A 17500-nucleotide genomic window follows, 5' to 3' on the forward strand; every position below is an offset into this window, starting at 1 on the left:
CATCGACTTGGTGATGATCTTAGCTCATCTATATTATAAGTAGGGATAACCCCTTCCCTTGTAAAGTCTTTTAAAGGGTGGGTGATTCATTTCTAATACAAGATTCTCTATCTATGGAGACTGAACAATAAAAATTAGAAATAGAGCAAGTGACAATTGCATTACCTTCCAATTATCTAAGCTAAGAATTGAGTTTGTGCGATTTTCAGTATTATTACTATACTAACAATAAAAGGTGAAACAAACATTTCCAATAAAAATTTCATGGAAAACACCGTTCTTAGGAATGAAATTTTAAGTCATATCAGACGAAATCATTAGCTTAACTATATATGATAGTAGACTAGGTATGATTTATATTCCCATTATGACTTCAAAAGCTATACTAATTAATTTCCAAAAGTTCATTAAGAATACTTACCTATGACTCACCTATATCTGTCTGTACTCCAGACTTAGCATATTATAACATTCTTAGTTCAGTTAAACACGAGAAACAAGTAATAGGAATTACTCTATAAATTAGTATGAATATAAAAATATTTAGGAATATTCACTCTATAGAATCAGATTATATTTAGCTACTCGTACTAAACAGAACATAAAAGAGAAATAAAAAATATTGAAATGAATAAATGACCAATTAAAACCCGTGAATCAATGAACAACAATAGAATGCTTGAATCTTCAATGGTTGTGAATTAACTCGAACAAGATCGAAAGCAAGAAAACAAGACCTCGGGCAATTACGTGGTTCGACTCTAGGCCTACGTCCACGGGCAAAACTGGTGTGTGTGTTTATTGATCATTCAAGAAGAATTACAAGAATCAATCTAGACTCATTGTTTATAAGATGAAGATCACACTATCTCTCAACTCGCTCGAAAAGGAACTCCGAGAGCTAAACACGCACAGTTGGAGAACTCTCTACTTCTCTCTTGAAACTTTCTCTGTCTAACTAAGACTCTCTCTCATTCAACCGTGTATTTATACATTGTTACATCAACTTGAGATGAACTCAATCAGTTCAACTGCTTCTCTTCAGTTTGGCTCCGAAGTTAGTGTAGGGATCAGATCACTTAGGATTCACTAATTACCGAGACCTCTTTGTTATTGGATCAACACTGAGATGGCTAATCTCAGTAAGGAACAAGCCAATTACAAGATATGTGTTACAACTAGAACAATATGTAACTAGTACAAGATTTACAGAAAACCCTAGCCTATATTGGATCTGGAACCGATCGAATATAACAGGCTATACTCTGTGTAATCTCCTGCACACTTAACACACAAGTTAGTAACACAAGACACAAGATCCTTTCGGATCGAAATCATAAAGGAAATACAAGAAACGAAAATGGGACAGAAGTTTTAGGATATGGCTCAGGTCGCACACACGACTGCACAGGGCCAAGGACCTGCTCAATCTTCACCAACAAATCTCAAGGGAGCACAGTGAAACAATCGAACCCCAAAACCTAGGGTTTCTCCGATTACTACAACACAGTAGCCACCTCACACATCAAATGACTCACAACCACAGCCACAAGGCTTCAAGAACACACGAAACCCACTGATCTAAGAAATCAACTGAGGATCTTCCATTAAACAGCCAGATTCGAACTCAACCGTTCGAAACCAAAGAAATCTCCGAATCAACACAGGAGTTGAGAGATGTACACTCGGTTCTCACAAAAACAGAAAAGAGAGTCACCGGAGAAGAAGATCGGAAGCCATTTCTGAGAAAGAGAGAGAAAGGTTCTAGAGAGAAGCCGGAGAGAAAGCATGTAGAGAGAGAGAGCAAATGAACAGACTCAGTAGCCGAGACGGCTTAGGGAGTGTTTAACACCACAAATAAACACACCCTAGATCCAACTGTCCACCATCATGATCCGTGTGAGATGGCATATGTGGCAGCCATCGGAGCGTCCATTTAAGTATTAGGCCAAACCCGAATTGGGTCACCAATATATGGAACGAGCCATCAATTAAAATCAGCCCAGCTGATTAAAATAGCAAGCCCAAATTGAAGTCCACAATATATTTCACATACTCCACCTTGAACTAAATTTGGTAAACAGAGGAGAGCCTTGGTCCACGTGTTGCTTCATCACATCCTACAAGGTTATCTCAAGACACCAAAGAGTCTAAGCTCATTAGTCAAGAGAGTAACCAGGTTGCCTTAACAAGATACCAAATGGCAAGCCAATTAGTCAAGTAAGACTTTACTTGCCCTGTGATTTCAATAAGCCAAGGCCTAAAGAATCAGCATGGTCTTCCCCCGGGACATGCACATGCACATGCACATGCTAACCACAGTCAAAATGCAACCTTTTAATACAAGTGGGCAATTTATCAACAGGTAAGCATTTAGTTCCCATATCAGCAAGGTTCTTATCAGTATGCACCTTATGCAACAATATTTCTTGTTTTTCAACCACATCTCTAATGAAATGAAACATAACTTCTATGTGCTTAGTTCTATCATGAAAAACAGGGTTTTTGCATAATTGTATTGCAGACTGACTATCAGAATAAACAACAGGAACAGTTTTCAAGAATTTGAGTTCAGGAAGAACTCCCTTTAACCAAATTGCTTCCTTCATAGCCTCTGTGATGGCTATATATTCTGATTCAGTAGTGGAGAGGGATACTATATGTTGCAATTGGGATTTCCAGCTTATACAAGATCATCAAACTGTAAACACATAAAAAGTAGTGGACTTTCTCTTGTCCCTATCATTAGCATAGTTTGAATCCAAAAAACCACATAGATTTATACCATCATCACACTTTAAAAACACAGACCATACTTAGAAGTATGTTTCAGATATCTCAGAAGCCATTTCAAGGCCTCCCAGTGCACATGTCTAGGATTTGACATATATCTACTTAAGCAAAAAACAGCATAAACAATATCAAGCCTAGTACTAACCATTAAGTACATAACAGAACCTATGGCATTAGCATAAGGGATTTTTTTTCATGACATTGATATCAGATTCAAACTTTTGACACAAATCTTTACTCAACAGAAAATGAGCACCTAAAGGCACAAAAACAGTTTTAGCAGCAGACATGTTAAACTTTTGCAAGATCTTAAGCACATATGGTTCTTGGTGAAGCACAAGGACAGACTCCTTTCTGTTCCTATGGATATTAATACCCAAAATCTTTTGAGCATCACCAAGGTCCTTCATGTCAAAATTATCACATAAAGCAGATTGCACATACGTGATGGATTTAAGGCAGGGTCCCATGATCAGCATATCATCAACATATAGCAAAAGGAAGACATGAACCTTATCAAGATTTTTCACATATAGGCAAGCATCAAAGGTACTTCTTACAAACCCAAGTTTTTGCATACAAGAATTAAACTTGATATTCCATTGTCTAGGGGATTGCTTTAAACCATACAAGAACTTTTTCAGCAAACACACATGATTGGGATACTTGGGATCTACAAACCCCTCAGGCTGTTTCATATAGATAGGTTTATCTAAGTCACCATGCAAGAAGGTAGTTTTCACATCCATTTGTTTCAGTTCCCAATCAAAATGAGCACACAATGCAAGCATAAGTCTAACAGTAGTAAATTTCACAACATGAGCAAATATTTCAGTATAATCTGCCCCCTCTTGTTGAGTAAACCCTTTGGCCACAAGTCTGGCCTTGTACCTCAGGCCATCTACCTCATTTTATATTTTATACAACCACCTGCAATCAACAATAGAAGCACCAGCAGGCAGAGGAACAAGCAACCAAGTACAATTAATTTTCAAAGATAGCATTTCATCTTCCATGGCTTTTTGCCATTGACTCCAAAACCTAGATTTAACAACCTGTTTATAAGACTGAAGCTCATCACCATCAGATTCATGCACATTAAAAGCTAAAGTAATCAAGTTGATCAAACCAGTATATCTATTAGGTTCATTAATATGCCTCCTGACTCTATCTCTAGACATGAGATAATTTCTCAAATCTGGATCAGGGTTAACAACAGGTTGAGTCTCAACAACTTGGTCATCATGATGAGTCACATCTTGATTGTCAACATGTAATGGTTCAGTCTCAGGTTCAGGCTCAGGAGTGATAGGATTTGAATTCCAGAAGTTATCCACCTCGCTTGGAGTATCCTCAGATGACTCCACATCAGTGAGAGTGCCAGTGGACTCCACCTCACTCAGAGGCTCACTGTCAACACTTGTTGGAGAGGAATCATGGGTAGGTTTAAGACAGGGAAATTTATCTTCATTGAAGATTACATCTCTACTTATAGTGACCCTGAAACCAGGCTCACTCCTATTCCAAATCCTATAACCCTTTACACCCTCCGGATATCCAAGAAACACCCATTTCTTGGATCTGGGGTCCAGCTTATCAGTTTTGGTATGAACAAAGGCACTACAGCCAAAAACTCTCAAATGAGATAAGGAAATTTTTCTACCAGTGAAAATAGACTCTGGACACTTTCCCTTGAGGGGAACAGAAGGAGACCTATTGACAAGGTAGGCTGAGGTCAGTAAGGCTTCACCCCAAAATTTTTTAGACAAACCACTTTTAGAGAAAAGACACCTAACTTTTTCTAGAAGGGTTCTGTTCATCCTTTCAGCAACTCCATTTTGCTGAGGGGTATAAGGGGTAGTCTTGTTTCTTTTAATTCTATACTAAGAACACATAGAATTCATTTGGGAATTACAAATCTCAAGACCATTATCTGTCCTGATCACCTTAATGGTTTTTCCAGTTTGATTTTCAACAAAATTTTTCCATGTTAAAAATTTTTCAAAGACCTCAGACTTGTTTTTCATCAAAAAACACTAAACTTTCCTGGAAAAATCATCAATTACAGACAGAAAATACACATACCTGAATGAGTAGAAACAGAGGCTTGACCCCACACATCCATGCGTAGGTATTCAATAACATTGTAACTAATATTTTCAGTCACAGGTGTTAGGAAAGACACTCTATGTTGTTGCCCAAAACACAAGTGTCATAGAAGGGGAGACTATTTTGAAAATCATTTTCAGACAACAACTCATTTTTCTTCAAAATATTTAGACCCTTCTTACTCATATGACCAAGTCTATTATGCCATAACATGGTTTTATTAACTCTGACCACATTTGAAACATTATTCACATAGGCCAAAGACTGAGCAGAGCACACATAGAGGTTCCATCTTTTCACAGCTTTAAACAAGCACATAGTACCTTTACAAATTTTCATTATCCCCTGCCCCCACTTACGCTCAAGCTCATCTAGCTCTAAACAGGTACAAGAAAGCAGGTTGTAGCACAGATCAGGCACATATCTCACATCTTTCAAGTTAAGCACATAGCCATTGCTGAATTTCAAACACACAGTTCCAATGCCAAGAATCTGACACTTTTTGTCATTTGCCATAGACACAAAAGTATTTTCAACAGGTTTGAACTCAGAAAACACAGATTTGAAAGGAGATATGTGATAGGTGCATCCTGAATCAATCAGCCAATCATTCATGGAAAAAGAACAGCCAAGAGAGGAGTTAATAGACAGAATATCATGAGTCATGAATCAAACACCTTCAGAATCATTATTCTTAGTCAGGTTAGCAATTGAATCTAGTTGATTATTACCATTTTTCTGCTTTTTAGGGTTAGGGCACTCCCTTTATAGTGACCAACCTCACCACAGTTAAAACATTTTCTATTAGCCTCAGGATTCTTGCTTTTAGACCTGGACCTACTCTTGCCCTTCTTTTTACCATAGTTATTAGAGTTACTGTCCTCATTACACCCTCTTGTTTTAGATTTGCCCCTAACATATAAAGCGCTGGACTGAGCAGATTTAAAAGCCTGATTTTCTTTAATTTCAATTTCCTTAGATTTTAAATAACTAATGATCAAATCAAGAGGGGCACTATCCCAGCCATACTTTATAACAACTTTAACATCATTATAAGAATCATGGATAGCATTCATTAGAGTAATGCTAGTATACTCATCTATTGTTTAATCACCAGACCTTTTAATATCTTGAACAAGTTTTTGAAAAACGTCAATGTTATCATCAATGTCCTTTGAAAGATCAAGTTTAAACTTAAAAAGTTTTTCCAACAAATACATTCTTGAAGACATCGAAGTTTCAGTAAACAGAGTATCTAGCTTTGCCCATAATTCTGAAGTAGGCTCAATGGCTCCAACCTTTCTGATCACAGAATCAGAAAGGTTGAGTATTATAGTAGACTTGGCCAATTCATTCATTTCTGCAACCTTATCATCAGATTCAGTATCAGGAATAGTCCCCTCAACTGACTTAAAAACTTTTTGCTGAATTAAAATACATTTTATTTTCTTTTTCCAGATTTCAAAATCATTTTTCCCATTGAAGGGTACAATACCAACTGACTGAGACATTTTGAGAAAGAATTTAACACACACAAAAGAACCAGCAATCCAGAAGGCACATCAAGCAACCCTGCTAGCACAGAAAGTGGACTTAAACACACAACAATCAGTGAGTCCACTCAGAACAGTTATGCAGGGATTTATCATGCAAGAATCACAGATGCACAATTACAGCAAGGCGCACACACAGAGGAAACAATTCAAAGTGATTCCAGACACAAGAATCAAGTCCAAATGAGTTCCTCCCTATCTGTCACGTGTAACCCGGCAAGAGGATTTCCTAGTTCGCAATCACCCAATGTATGGGGCGCAGGGGGTCACTCAAGGCGGTTAAGGCACAAGGTGGATAGGCAATCCATTCAAGACACAAAAGATCATGATACCAAATGGGAAGCACCACCTGCACAGAGACTTGAGGGAAAAGAAAGGTTTTCGATTTCTGCCATGCAGAAATCGCTGATATCTTGAGTTTTACCCGTCGGAATTCGGTCCCGTTTGTTTCATCGGATTCCTCGTGTATTTTTCTTTGAGTCTACCATTTCCCTTTTCTGTTTTGATTAGGTTTAGAGTTTTTCTCGTCGGTTTTAGGTTTCTCGTTGGTTTTAGGTTTCATCTTCGTTCTTGTCGCCGGGCAGCCTTTCCGGTGAGGGGTCGTCGTGGTTGAGTAGGGGAGGTCTTCCTGGTTCTGGTGGTGACCGGGGTTTAGGCGACTGAGGCCTGTGGCGGCGGTGGTGGCCGGCGGTGCAATCTAGGGTTTTTCTAGGATTTTTGTTTTTTCTCTTTCGTTGGTCGCCGGACCTGGTTTGTCCGACCAGACCCGGTTGTTCTTGGTCAAGTCGGAGTTGTTGGGAGTCTGGTCGTCGGACGAGGTCGGAGCTCAAGGGTGGGGCGGCGGCTGGGGTGGTGTGGCGGCTTGCCCTTTTTTCTTTAGGGCTCCTCCATGGCGGAACCGCTTGGTCGAGGGGCTGAACGCAGCGACGTGCTGGCGGTGAGGGATGAGCGACCAGCACGGCTGAATTGTGGTGGTGAAGGGATTGACGGCGATACGCCGTCCCGGACTGAGGGAGCGCTAGAAGATTGCGATGGCACGGTGCTTACTTTGACGCATCTCTCCCGCGAACCGCCGGCTGCTTCGCCGGAATCCATGGAGAAAGATGAGATAAGGGCTGGTACTGAACGTCATGATAGCTCGGGGAATTTTGAGGTATCAGAAATAATAACCTTACGTAATACTATTATTCCTCATGAAATACATGCTTCATTTGACTTGGAGGAGTCACGTGCACTACAAACTGAAGAGGTGAAATTTGCGAACTTCGAGATCAGCCGTGCTAGAACAACCGTGGTGGGATCGGGCTCAATTGGAAGACATTTTGGCACGTGGAAAAAAATTGAACTAGTTCTTTCATCCATTCCGGGGGCTAAAATCGTACCCACATCTAGACCGGCTTCTAAACTTAAGGTACGTGATTTCCGCAAAATCCACACCCAAGAAAGCCTAAATACCAACAAATCTTCCAACCAAGCTGCACCCAAACCATGGAAAACCATAATCAACCCCAAAAATACCCACCTCTTTTTTACCTTCTTCCGAACCTTCACCTACAAAACAACCCATGTCCAATCCTAATTCCACCCGGTCCTCTAGGCCATCCAAAAACATCCGTACTCTCAAACCCCCATCATATAGCTGAAAACCCAAAAAGAATGATAATCTTCTCACACCCTCCCCGGAATGGATGGCGATGATGGATCGCAACGTCATACAGGAACCTAGCCAAGAAGGCCCTTCCCATACTTCGTAGAGGTCCGGGAATGATAAGACAAATCCTTGGGTAAAGGGAAATAAGACCATGGCGGATATGCTTAAGGAGGGTCAGCCAAAGCCATCGAATGTACCATTCATCTTGGACCCCGATAATGTGAAGCAAAGGGGCACGACGACCCAGCACGACGGTATCCCTTGCCTTGATATTCCTGACACTGATAATAATGAGCTTGCAGGTCGCATGGGGCTCGCCCTGATTGAAAAGTTCTCACACTCCATCCCAACCCCCCACTCGATTCGCAAGGCCCTTACGAATTTCAAACTGAAAGGTACGCTAAATTGGAACTTCATCAATGCTAAGCATATCCTCATTACCCTTTCTAAGATTGATGATTATGTGAAAATTTTAAGTGGTGCTAATAACAACAATACTTGGTTTATTGATCATCATCCGATGAGAATGTTTAAGTGGACTGCTGATTTTGATTTGTATTTTGAGACTCTGATTGCTGCTGTTTGGTGCAATTTGCATGCATTACCCATTCATCTATTTGAGGAATCTATTTTGTTTTCCATTGTTAAATTGTTTGGTGAACCTATTCAGATTGATCATGACACTATCACACGTGCACGCTTGTCATATGCACGCATTTGCATTGAAATAGATATCTCAAAGCCTGTGCCAGAAAAATACATGCTTCGACTTGGCGGAAAAGATGTGACTTTGCAGGTGAGATGGGATAAGATCCCACACTACTGTTCAGCCTGCAAACATGTGGGCCACTCAGAGGTCCACTGTTATGCACTTGGAAAGAGACCGGCCCCACCGAAGAAAGACTTCTCCAGACCGGCACAACAGAAGCAGAATGAGATGAGAGGAGAGCAAGGAGAGCAGCCCCGGGGAGAGCAACCAAATGCGCAGACAGAGACAAAATCAGGTTGGAACCGTGTGGGCAAGAACGGCAATATTGTGAGGGACTCAGTGGCGATGGGAAAGAACAAGGGAGGTCAGGCAGCAAGGTATGAATACAGAGTGGTAGCAAACCGAAATGACAACCATAGTACCAGCATACAGGTTCGAAAGCCTCTTTTTGTCCCGAACTCGGGCATGCTTGACCAACCCACTTCGGGAAAGGGCAAGGAAAAGAAGAAGAGAAGCCCAGAAAGTAGAGCGAGATATAGAGAGAAAAGAAGGTTGAGGAGGCTAGAGGAGACTGAGGGTCGAGTCATGTCAGAGACCGAGGGATCGGAGTTTGAGACTGACGACGGGGGTGAATCAGGGAACAGACCGAGATCACTTTCACCTATCGTTAGGGGGAACCGTGTCCCTATCTTGGAGGAATATTTGGGACTCGGCGTCCATAGCAACAGATTTGATATCTTGGAGGATGATGATCTCGAGACAGAGACGTCCATGGCCTTGGTCCTGCACGACGGGACCGCAGACGCTCAGATTATTCACGAGGCTAGAAGGGCAAAGGGTGTAAGGAATGAGGCTGCCAGAAATGGGAGCCAGCCGTTGGAGATCGCCAGTGATGGGGATCGACGACTTGAGATCAAAGCACCGACGAAGAAGGCGAGGGTTTCTACCTCGCGCATAAACTGATTTGTTTTCTCATGACGAGCCAGTTCCTAGTGTGGAACGCGCATGGTGTGGCGAATGCCCGCACCAAGAGGCATCTGAGATATCTGATTCGGGAACACAAGATTTTGTTTGCAGCAGTGATTGAACCACAGAGGACACCGCCAGCTCTAGGAAGGAACTTTCATGGCCTTTGGTTTGTGGGATCTAATGAAAGTGGTCACATTTGGATACTTGCTCATGATGATTGGACAATGGAAGTGGTTGATAACTCTAGACAGGCTCTACACGTTAAGGTCTCTGCCGCAGTTTTACCTTTTCCGATCTACATCACCATTGTCTATGGGTGGCATACGAGAGAGACGAGACAGGAACTGTGGGAAAAGTTAGGAGACATCTCGCTGACTATGGAGGGCAGGCCGTGGCTAGTGGGAGGAGACTTCAACATGTTCCTGACCAATGAAGAGAGGCAGGGGAGTGACACAGACAGACACAGAGATATGATGGATTTTGCCAATGCTATTGCCGAATGTCAGCTGATTGACCCGGGTTTTGATGGCCCGATCTTCACGTGGCACAGATGGGGATTTTGGGAGCGGTTGGACCGCATATTGATTGGAGAGATTTGGACATCTGTTTTTGCCACGACGCGAGTGACACATCTGACGAGATTTAGCTCTGATCATGCACCACTTTTGGTGAGATGTCAGTTCTCTGTCCAGACCACGAGACCGGCCTTCAGATTTCAGAATATGTGGGTGAAACATGAGATGTTTAGGGACGAGATTGCTAGAGTGTGGGAAGCAGACACGGGGTATAATGGAATGATGAACCTCCAGCTCAAGCTCATCAGGACCAAGAAGTTCTTAAAGGTTTGGAACAGAGAGGTATTTGGCAACATCATCCAGAACCTAAAGAATGCAGAGCAGGCAATTCTTGAGGCACAGATTTTATATGATACTGACCCGACCCCAGCACATAGAGCCGAATTTAGTAGAGTGTCTGCAGAGCTCATAATCACAGCCAAAATGGAGGAAGAATTTTGGAGACAAAAGGCGGCGATTAGGTGGGCTAGTGATGGAGAAAGGAACTCCAAATTCTTTCATGGCTGGGTCAGACAGAAGAGAGTTAAGTCGAGGATACATACGGTTGTTTTTGAGGGGCATGCACTGACGGCAGAGACCGAGATCAGGGAATCGGCGGCAGTCTTCTTTCAGCAGCTTCTGACATCGGATGTTGGGGAACTTACAGAGCCTGACTTATCACTTATCCATACACTCCCAGTGTCAGTTGATCAGGAGGCTTTGTGTTCGGCGCCGCAGGATAAGGAGGTTAGAGATGCAGTTTTTGGGATCAGTGGTGATAGTGTGTCCGGGCCGGATGGGTTCACTTCGTTGTTTTTTCAGCACTGCTGGGACACTGTGGGGAATGATGTGATTGCTGCTGTTGGAGACTTCTTCAGTGGGGCTTTTATGCCCCGAAGTTTCACGGCCACCATGATCATTCTCATCCCGAAGAAGCCTAACCCGGTCACGTGGGGAGATTATAGACCGATCAGCCTTTGCAATGTTACGAACAAGATCATCACAAAGATCCTTGCTTCGAGACTTGCACCTTTACTTCCCCTTGTAATTGCACCGAATCAGAGTGGGTTCATCAAGGGCCGTCTGCTTAGTGACAATGCTCTTCTAGCCCAAGAATTGATACATGACCTGGGGAAAGAACTTTCAAGTAGAGGGAGATCGCCCAATCTGGCCCTCAAGCTGGATATGGCAAAGGCGTATGATAGAGTCCAGTGGCCGTTTTTGCTCAAGGTTTTGGAAAAGATGGGATTTTCACCAGCTTGGGTGGGTATGATTAGTAGATGCATCTCTTCATGCTGTTTCTCTGTCCTGGTGAATGGTGGTCCGGCAGGTTTCTTTCAATCCTCCAGGGGGCTGAGACAAGGGGACCCCCTATCGCCTTCCCTTTTTGTTTTGGCGGTAGATTACCTTTCGAGATGTCTTGATAGACTGATCAAGGGGGATAGAGAGATGGTCTACAGATGCCGGAAAAAGGCTCCCGTTATTACTCATCTTTCCTACGCGGATGATATCATCATATTCTGTAGGGCGCATAGGGAGGCAGTGGGAAGGTTGGTCGGATGCCTAGATCACTACATTGATGTTTCTGGTCAGAAGGTGAATAATGGAAAGACACACTTCTATCTGGTGACTGAGCACATGGAGTTCGCTAGCAGTGTTGAGGAGGTGGGAGGATTTCAGAGAGGGGTGATGCCTTTCACATATCTTGGGGTCCCGATCTTTAGAGGAGCGAGGAGGGCAGATCACCTCTTGCCCCTTAGGCAGAAACTCATGGACAGGATAACACAGTTGGTCCCATCGTCACCTTGCCTTTGGGGGTCGTCTAGCTTTGATTAAGAGCACCCTTGCTGCCATCCCGCTTCATATTTTACAGGTCATGAACCCTCTGCTTGGCTTTCTGGACGAATTGGAGCAGATACTGGCTAGATACTTTTGGGGCACAGTTGGGGAGAAGAGGAAGCTGCACTGGATTTCTTGGAGACAGATCTGCTTGCCTTTTGATGAGGGTGGCTTGGGCATTCGCCGCTTCAGGGAAGTGGCAGTGGCTTTTGGCTTCAAGCTGTGGTGGAGACTTCTGGCACAGGATTCTCTCTGGGCTCAGTTCATGATCCAGAAGTACAGTATCCTCCCCTGTCATCTGCATACCTCCTCTTGTGGGTCACATGATAGTCCTACTTGGCGTCGTTTGCGTCGTATTTGGTCATACATGCATGATTATATTCGTTGGTCCTTGGGTGAGGGGAAGACCAGCTTCTGGGATGATGTCTGGCTTGAGGCTAACCCCATCCGGAGTCTGTGCGTCCCGGGAAATGATCCTCCTCAATCTCAGGCCGTTGCATCATATTGGCATGAGCATGCATGGGATGAGGATATGCTGCAGAGTTTATCTTTCAGGTTTGGCGTACCTCCAGATGTGATAGACCAGATCAGAGCCACGACGATCGAGTTGGGGGCGAAGGATGTGAGGCGATGGAGTCTGACTAGCCATGGCGAGTTCTTTGTAACCTCAGCCTGGGAGAGCATCCGGACTAGACTGCCAAAGAAGGAGATTTTTGGGCTTATATGGAACCAAGGGTTGACCCCTACCATCTCGGTATTCATTTGGAGGTTGTTATTTGGTAGGTTGCCGGTGGATGAGAAGCTGCAGAGGATGGGGTTTGAGTTAGCGTCTATGTGTCAGTGTTGTCGGTCTCCTTCAGTCGAGTCTCTTAGCCATATCTTTTTCTTGAGTCAGTCGGCGTTTTCTGCATGGGAGTATTTTGATGCCTGGTTTCCTTCCTCGCACACACCGATTCACACGAGCACTGATTTTGCACTTAGACTAGGTCACTGGCGGAGGTCCTCTTTCCAGAGGGCTCCCGCCTTACATATTAGTTTTCTTGTACCCTGTTTGATTGCTTGGTTTCTTTGGACGGAGAGGAACGGTTGCAAGCATGGCGGTCGTCCTTTTCGTCACTCTCATGTTATTTGGCAGGTCACTCACCACCTGCACGTGCTTGTCTTGGCTGGCAAGATCACCTCGACCCACTGGAGGGGATGTTCGCCGTCGGTTGATTTCATGCCTTTCTCCCCCAGACAGCGTGTTCTGCGGTCACTCATGGTCCTATGGCATCCCCCTGATGCCCCTTGGGTGAAGCTAAACACTGACGGTGCCTTCTCTACATCGACAATGGATGCGGGGGATGGAGGATTGATTCGAGGCACTGATGGAGGGATTCTGCGTGCCTTCTGTGCTCCAATAACCGCATCATCGAGCTTTGAGGCGGAGCAGTTGGCTCTGATTCGGGGGTTCGAGATGGCTATGGAGCTTTCGACACACATCTGGATTGAGCTTGACTCAGCGGCTCTGGTTACCTTGTTGTCATCTGGACAGCTTGGCGCTGTGGATTTCAGACATCACATGGCTTTGATCCGGAGTATGACTGCTCAGCGGCATGTTCGGTTCTCACACATCTACAGAGAAGGGAACCGAGCTGCTGACTTTCTTGCAGGTAGGGGGTTCAGACCCCTGCCCTTACTTATTATGATCCAACCTCTGCGCCTCGGTTTCAGCAGGCGCTGGTTAGGATGGACCAGTTGGGATATCCTAACTTCCGTTTCCGACGTAGAGATGTCGGTTGACCCAGCTTCTTTGGTGGTTAGTTTTGATAATTTTTCGTTTCTCACTCATAGGTGTTTAGTCAGCTTTTTCCACTCGATATCACAGATGATCCCGACTTGTGGGACCTGTATTTGGCTTCTTCATGTTCTTGCTTAGATCCTAGTCACTTTTGGGCTAAGATCATGTTGTTAGAACATTTTATTTTGATATTATTTACGGGTTGGAGGTCTGCCTAAACCTCCCGCCCACAAAGGCTGTTTTTGTTTAAAAAAAAAAATCATTCAAGACACAGAGACTAAGGTCTGGAATACACACTTTGAATAAGAACTTAATCACACAGAAAGTGACAACGGAAGCAAAATAAACTGTATGAGCATCAAGAAGCATAAAGGGGACAAGAGCACAGAAAACCTAGACTACGGCCAGTGGAAACTACCAACAACAACTGTCCAATCCTAAAACTAGAAAGCTGTAAAAGTTTTAGGGACTTAGCCAATTTACCAGAGCGGATATTCTTCGTTAAGGAATACTCGTCTTACCTCATGGCCTATACCGGAGGCCGAGCTTTACTCTGACGAGCCCACCTCCTTTTAATTTTGCGACCCGGCGTGACCAAGTGATCCCCCCGTGGCTCTGATACCACTGTAGCGATCAGATCACCTAAGATTCACTAATTACCGGGACCTCTTTGTTATTGGATCAACACTGAGATGGCTAATCTCAGTAAGGAACAAGCCAAATACAAGATATGTGTTACAACTAGAACAGTATGTAACTAGTACAAGATTTACAGAAAATCCTAGCCTATATTGGATCTGGAACGTACCGAATATAACAAGTTATATTCTGTGTAATCTCCTGCACACTTAACACACAAGTTAGTAACACAAGACACAAGATCCGTTCGGATCTAAATCATAAAGAAAATACAAGAAACGAAAATAGGACAAAAGTTTTAGGATATGGCTCAGGTCGCACACACGACTGTACAGGGCCAATGACCTCCTCAATCTTTACCAACAAATCTCAAGGGAGCACAGTGAAATAATCGAACCCCAAAACCTATGGTTTCTCCGATTACTACAACACAGTAGCCACCTCACACATCAAATGACTCACAACCACAACCACAAGGCTTCAAGAACACACGAAACCCACTGATCTAAGAAATCAACCGAGGATCTTCCACCAAACAGCCAGATTCGAACTCAACCGTTCGAAACCAAAGAAATCTTCGAATCAGCACAGGAGTTTAGAGATGTACACTCGGTTCTCACAAAAACAGAGAAGAGAGTCACCAGAGAAGAAGATCGGAAGCCATTTCTGAGAGAGAGAGAGAGAGAGAGAGAGAGAGAGAAAAAGGTTCTAGAGAGAAGCCGGAGAGAAAGCATGTAGAGAGAGAGAGCAAATGAACAGACTCGGTAGCCGAGAAGACTTAGGGAGTGTTTAACACCACAAACAAACACACCATAGATCCAACGGTCTACCATCATGATCCGTGTGAGATGGCATACATGGCAGCCATCGGAGCGTCCATTTAAGTATTGGGCCAAACCCGAATTGGGTCACCAATATATGGAACGAGCCATCAATTAAAATCAGCCCAGCTGATTAAAATAGCAAGCCAAATTGAAGGCCACAATATATTTCACAATTATTTATAACTTCCAACGGCTATCCCAACTTCAAGCTTTCACTGCTGCAACGGCTATAACGGCTATATTTCTGATGTGTATTGGAATTTGTCAACTCAATTACTAACAAATCCTCCACCTTGAGCGACCCAATATTCTTACACAATCAACTTCACCTTCCTTCACGCATTTACAACTTTTGAACAAGCCCAACCAAATCCATGCAATGTCTAAACTTGGATCTCGGCAAGGCCTTCATGAGCATATCAGCTGCGTTGTGCTCGGTGCTCACCTTCTTAAACTCTCCTTTACATCAATATGCTTGTTGCGCTCGTGAAAAGTTTGATGCTTTGCAAGATAAATCGCGCTATTGCTGTCGCATTTGACAGCAATACTTTCCTGCTTTATCTCAAAATCTCCAACCATTCCTCTGAGCCACAAACTCTCCTTTACGACTTCTGTTAGAGCCATATATTCGGCTTCCGTTGTCGACAAAACTACTACTGATTGAAGATTAGACTTCTAGCTTACCGCAGCTTCCGTTGTGAACCACTATTGTCAATATTAGCTGCGTAATCTGAGTCGCAAAAACCAGTAAGTGCATCTCTGTTATCCTCATCCTCGGCCCTGAACACGATTCCCAGATCACTGCTTCCTTTGAGATATTTAAGAATTCCCTTCAAGGCTAACCAATGATCTTTTCCTGGGCAGGACATATATCGACTAACCACACTTATTGCGTGAGAAATGTCGGGTCTTGTGCAAATCATCATGTACACCACACTTCCAACTATGTTAGAGTAAGGTATTTGGCTCATCTCTCTTTCTTCTTGCTGATTTCTGGGGCATTGATCTTTAGATAACTTGGTCTGTTGAGACAATGGGAATGCTGTTGTTTTGCTGCTCCCTATCTGATACTTTTGTATGACCTTCTTAATGTAGTCCTCTTGAGACAAACACAATATCCCTTTATCTCTGTCTCTGACTATGTCCATACCTATTTTTTCTTAGCACTTCCCAGATCCTTGACTTCAAAGCCTTCCTTTAGCAAGCATTTGACTATGTCAAGTTCTTGCATATCTGGTCCAGCAAGTAGTATATCATCCACATACAGAAGTAGATATACCACTGGTCCCTTGTTCTCAGACTTGAAGTATACACAGATGTCATATTTGGAATTTACAAATCCCATTTTCTGCATATGCTCATCAAACTTGATGTGCCATTGCCTGCTTGCTTGCTTCAAGCCATAGAGGCTTTTCTTCAGTAGATACTTCTTATCCTCACCACCATCCATTACAAACCCCTCTGGCTGATTCATATATATAGTCTCTTCTAGATCTCCATGAAGAAAAGCTGTCTTCACATCAAGCTGATCCAAATGCCAGTTTCTTTGTGCAACAATGGCTAGCAAAATTCTAATTGAGGCATGCTTTACTACTGGAGAGAACACCTCGTTGTAGTCTATCCCTTCTTCTTGTGTGAAACTTCTAGCTACAAGCCTTGCTTTAAATCTGATCTGATTACCAGCCTCCACCTTTTTCTTGAAAACCCATTTACAGCTCACTGGCCTTTGTGTGGGTGACCTTTTTACAAGAATCCATGTCTTATTTTTAAGCAAGGACTGTATTTCTTCTATCATTGCTTCCATCCATTGCTTGCTCTCCTTAGATTCTATAGCCTCCTTGAAGCTTGTAGGCTCAGCATACTCAATATTCTCTGCAATGCAAAGTGCATATAACAAGTATTCTGCTTCACTGTATCTAGAAGATGGCTTAGGGAATCTTCTAGCTCTATCTCTAGCCAGAATATAATCTTCCAGACCTTGCTCATTAACCCCAGATTCCAATGTACTGCTGCCTGACTCATCTCCATTATGATCTATTGGTTGTTGCTCAGTCTCAGTGTTTGTATCAGCTGCAGAAGC

The 17500-nt window shown here is 43.2% G+C and overlaps 1 protein-coding gene across 1 annotated transcript; it reads left to right on the plus strand.

Annotated features, from left to right (window-relative positions):
- Window positions 1–8257: 8257 nt before the first annotated feature.
- LOC121754383 lies at window positions 8258–9778 on the plus strand. The gene has a single exon (XM_042149752.1). The coding sequence runs from the start codon at window positions 8258–8260 to the stop codon at window positions 9776–9778; it is 1521 nt and encodes a 506-aa protein (XP_042005686.1).
- The last annotated feature ends 7722 nt before the right edge of the window (window positions 9779–17500 follow it).

Source organism: Salvia splendens, chromosome 11 (assembly GCF_004379255.2).
Source record: "Salvia splendens isolate huo1 chromosome 11, SspV2, whole genome shotgun sequence".
In the NCBI taxonomy this organism is placed as follows: Eukaryota; Viridiplantae; Streptophyta; class Magnoliopsida; order Lamiales; family Lamiaceae; genus Salvia; species Salvia splendens.

Bases quoted from the DNA above. Each gene is read 5' to 3' on its own strand.
- LOC121754383 (XM_042149752.1), top strand. From the start codon at position 8,258: ATGGCGGATATGCTTAAGGAGGGTCAGCCAAAGCCATCGAATGTACCA.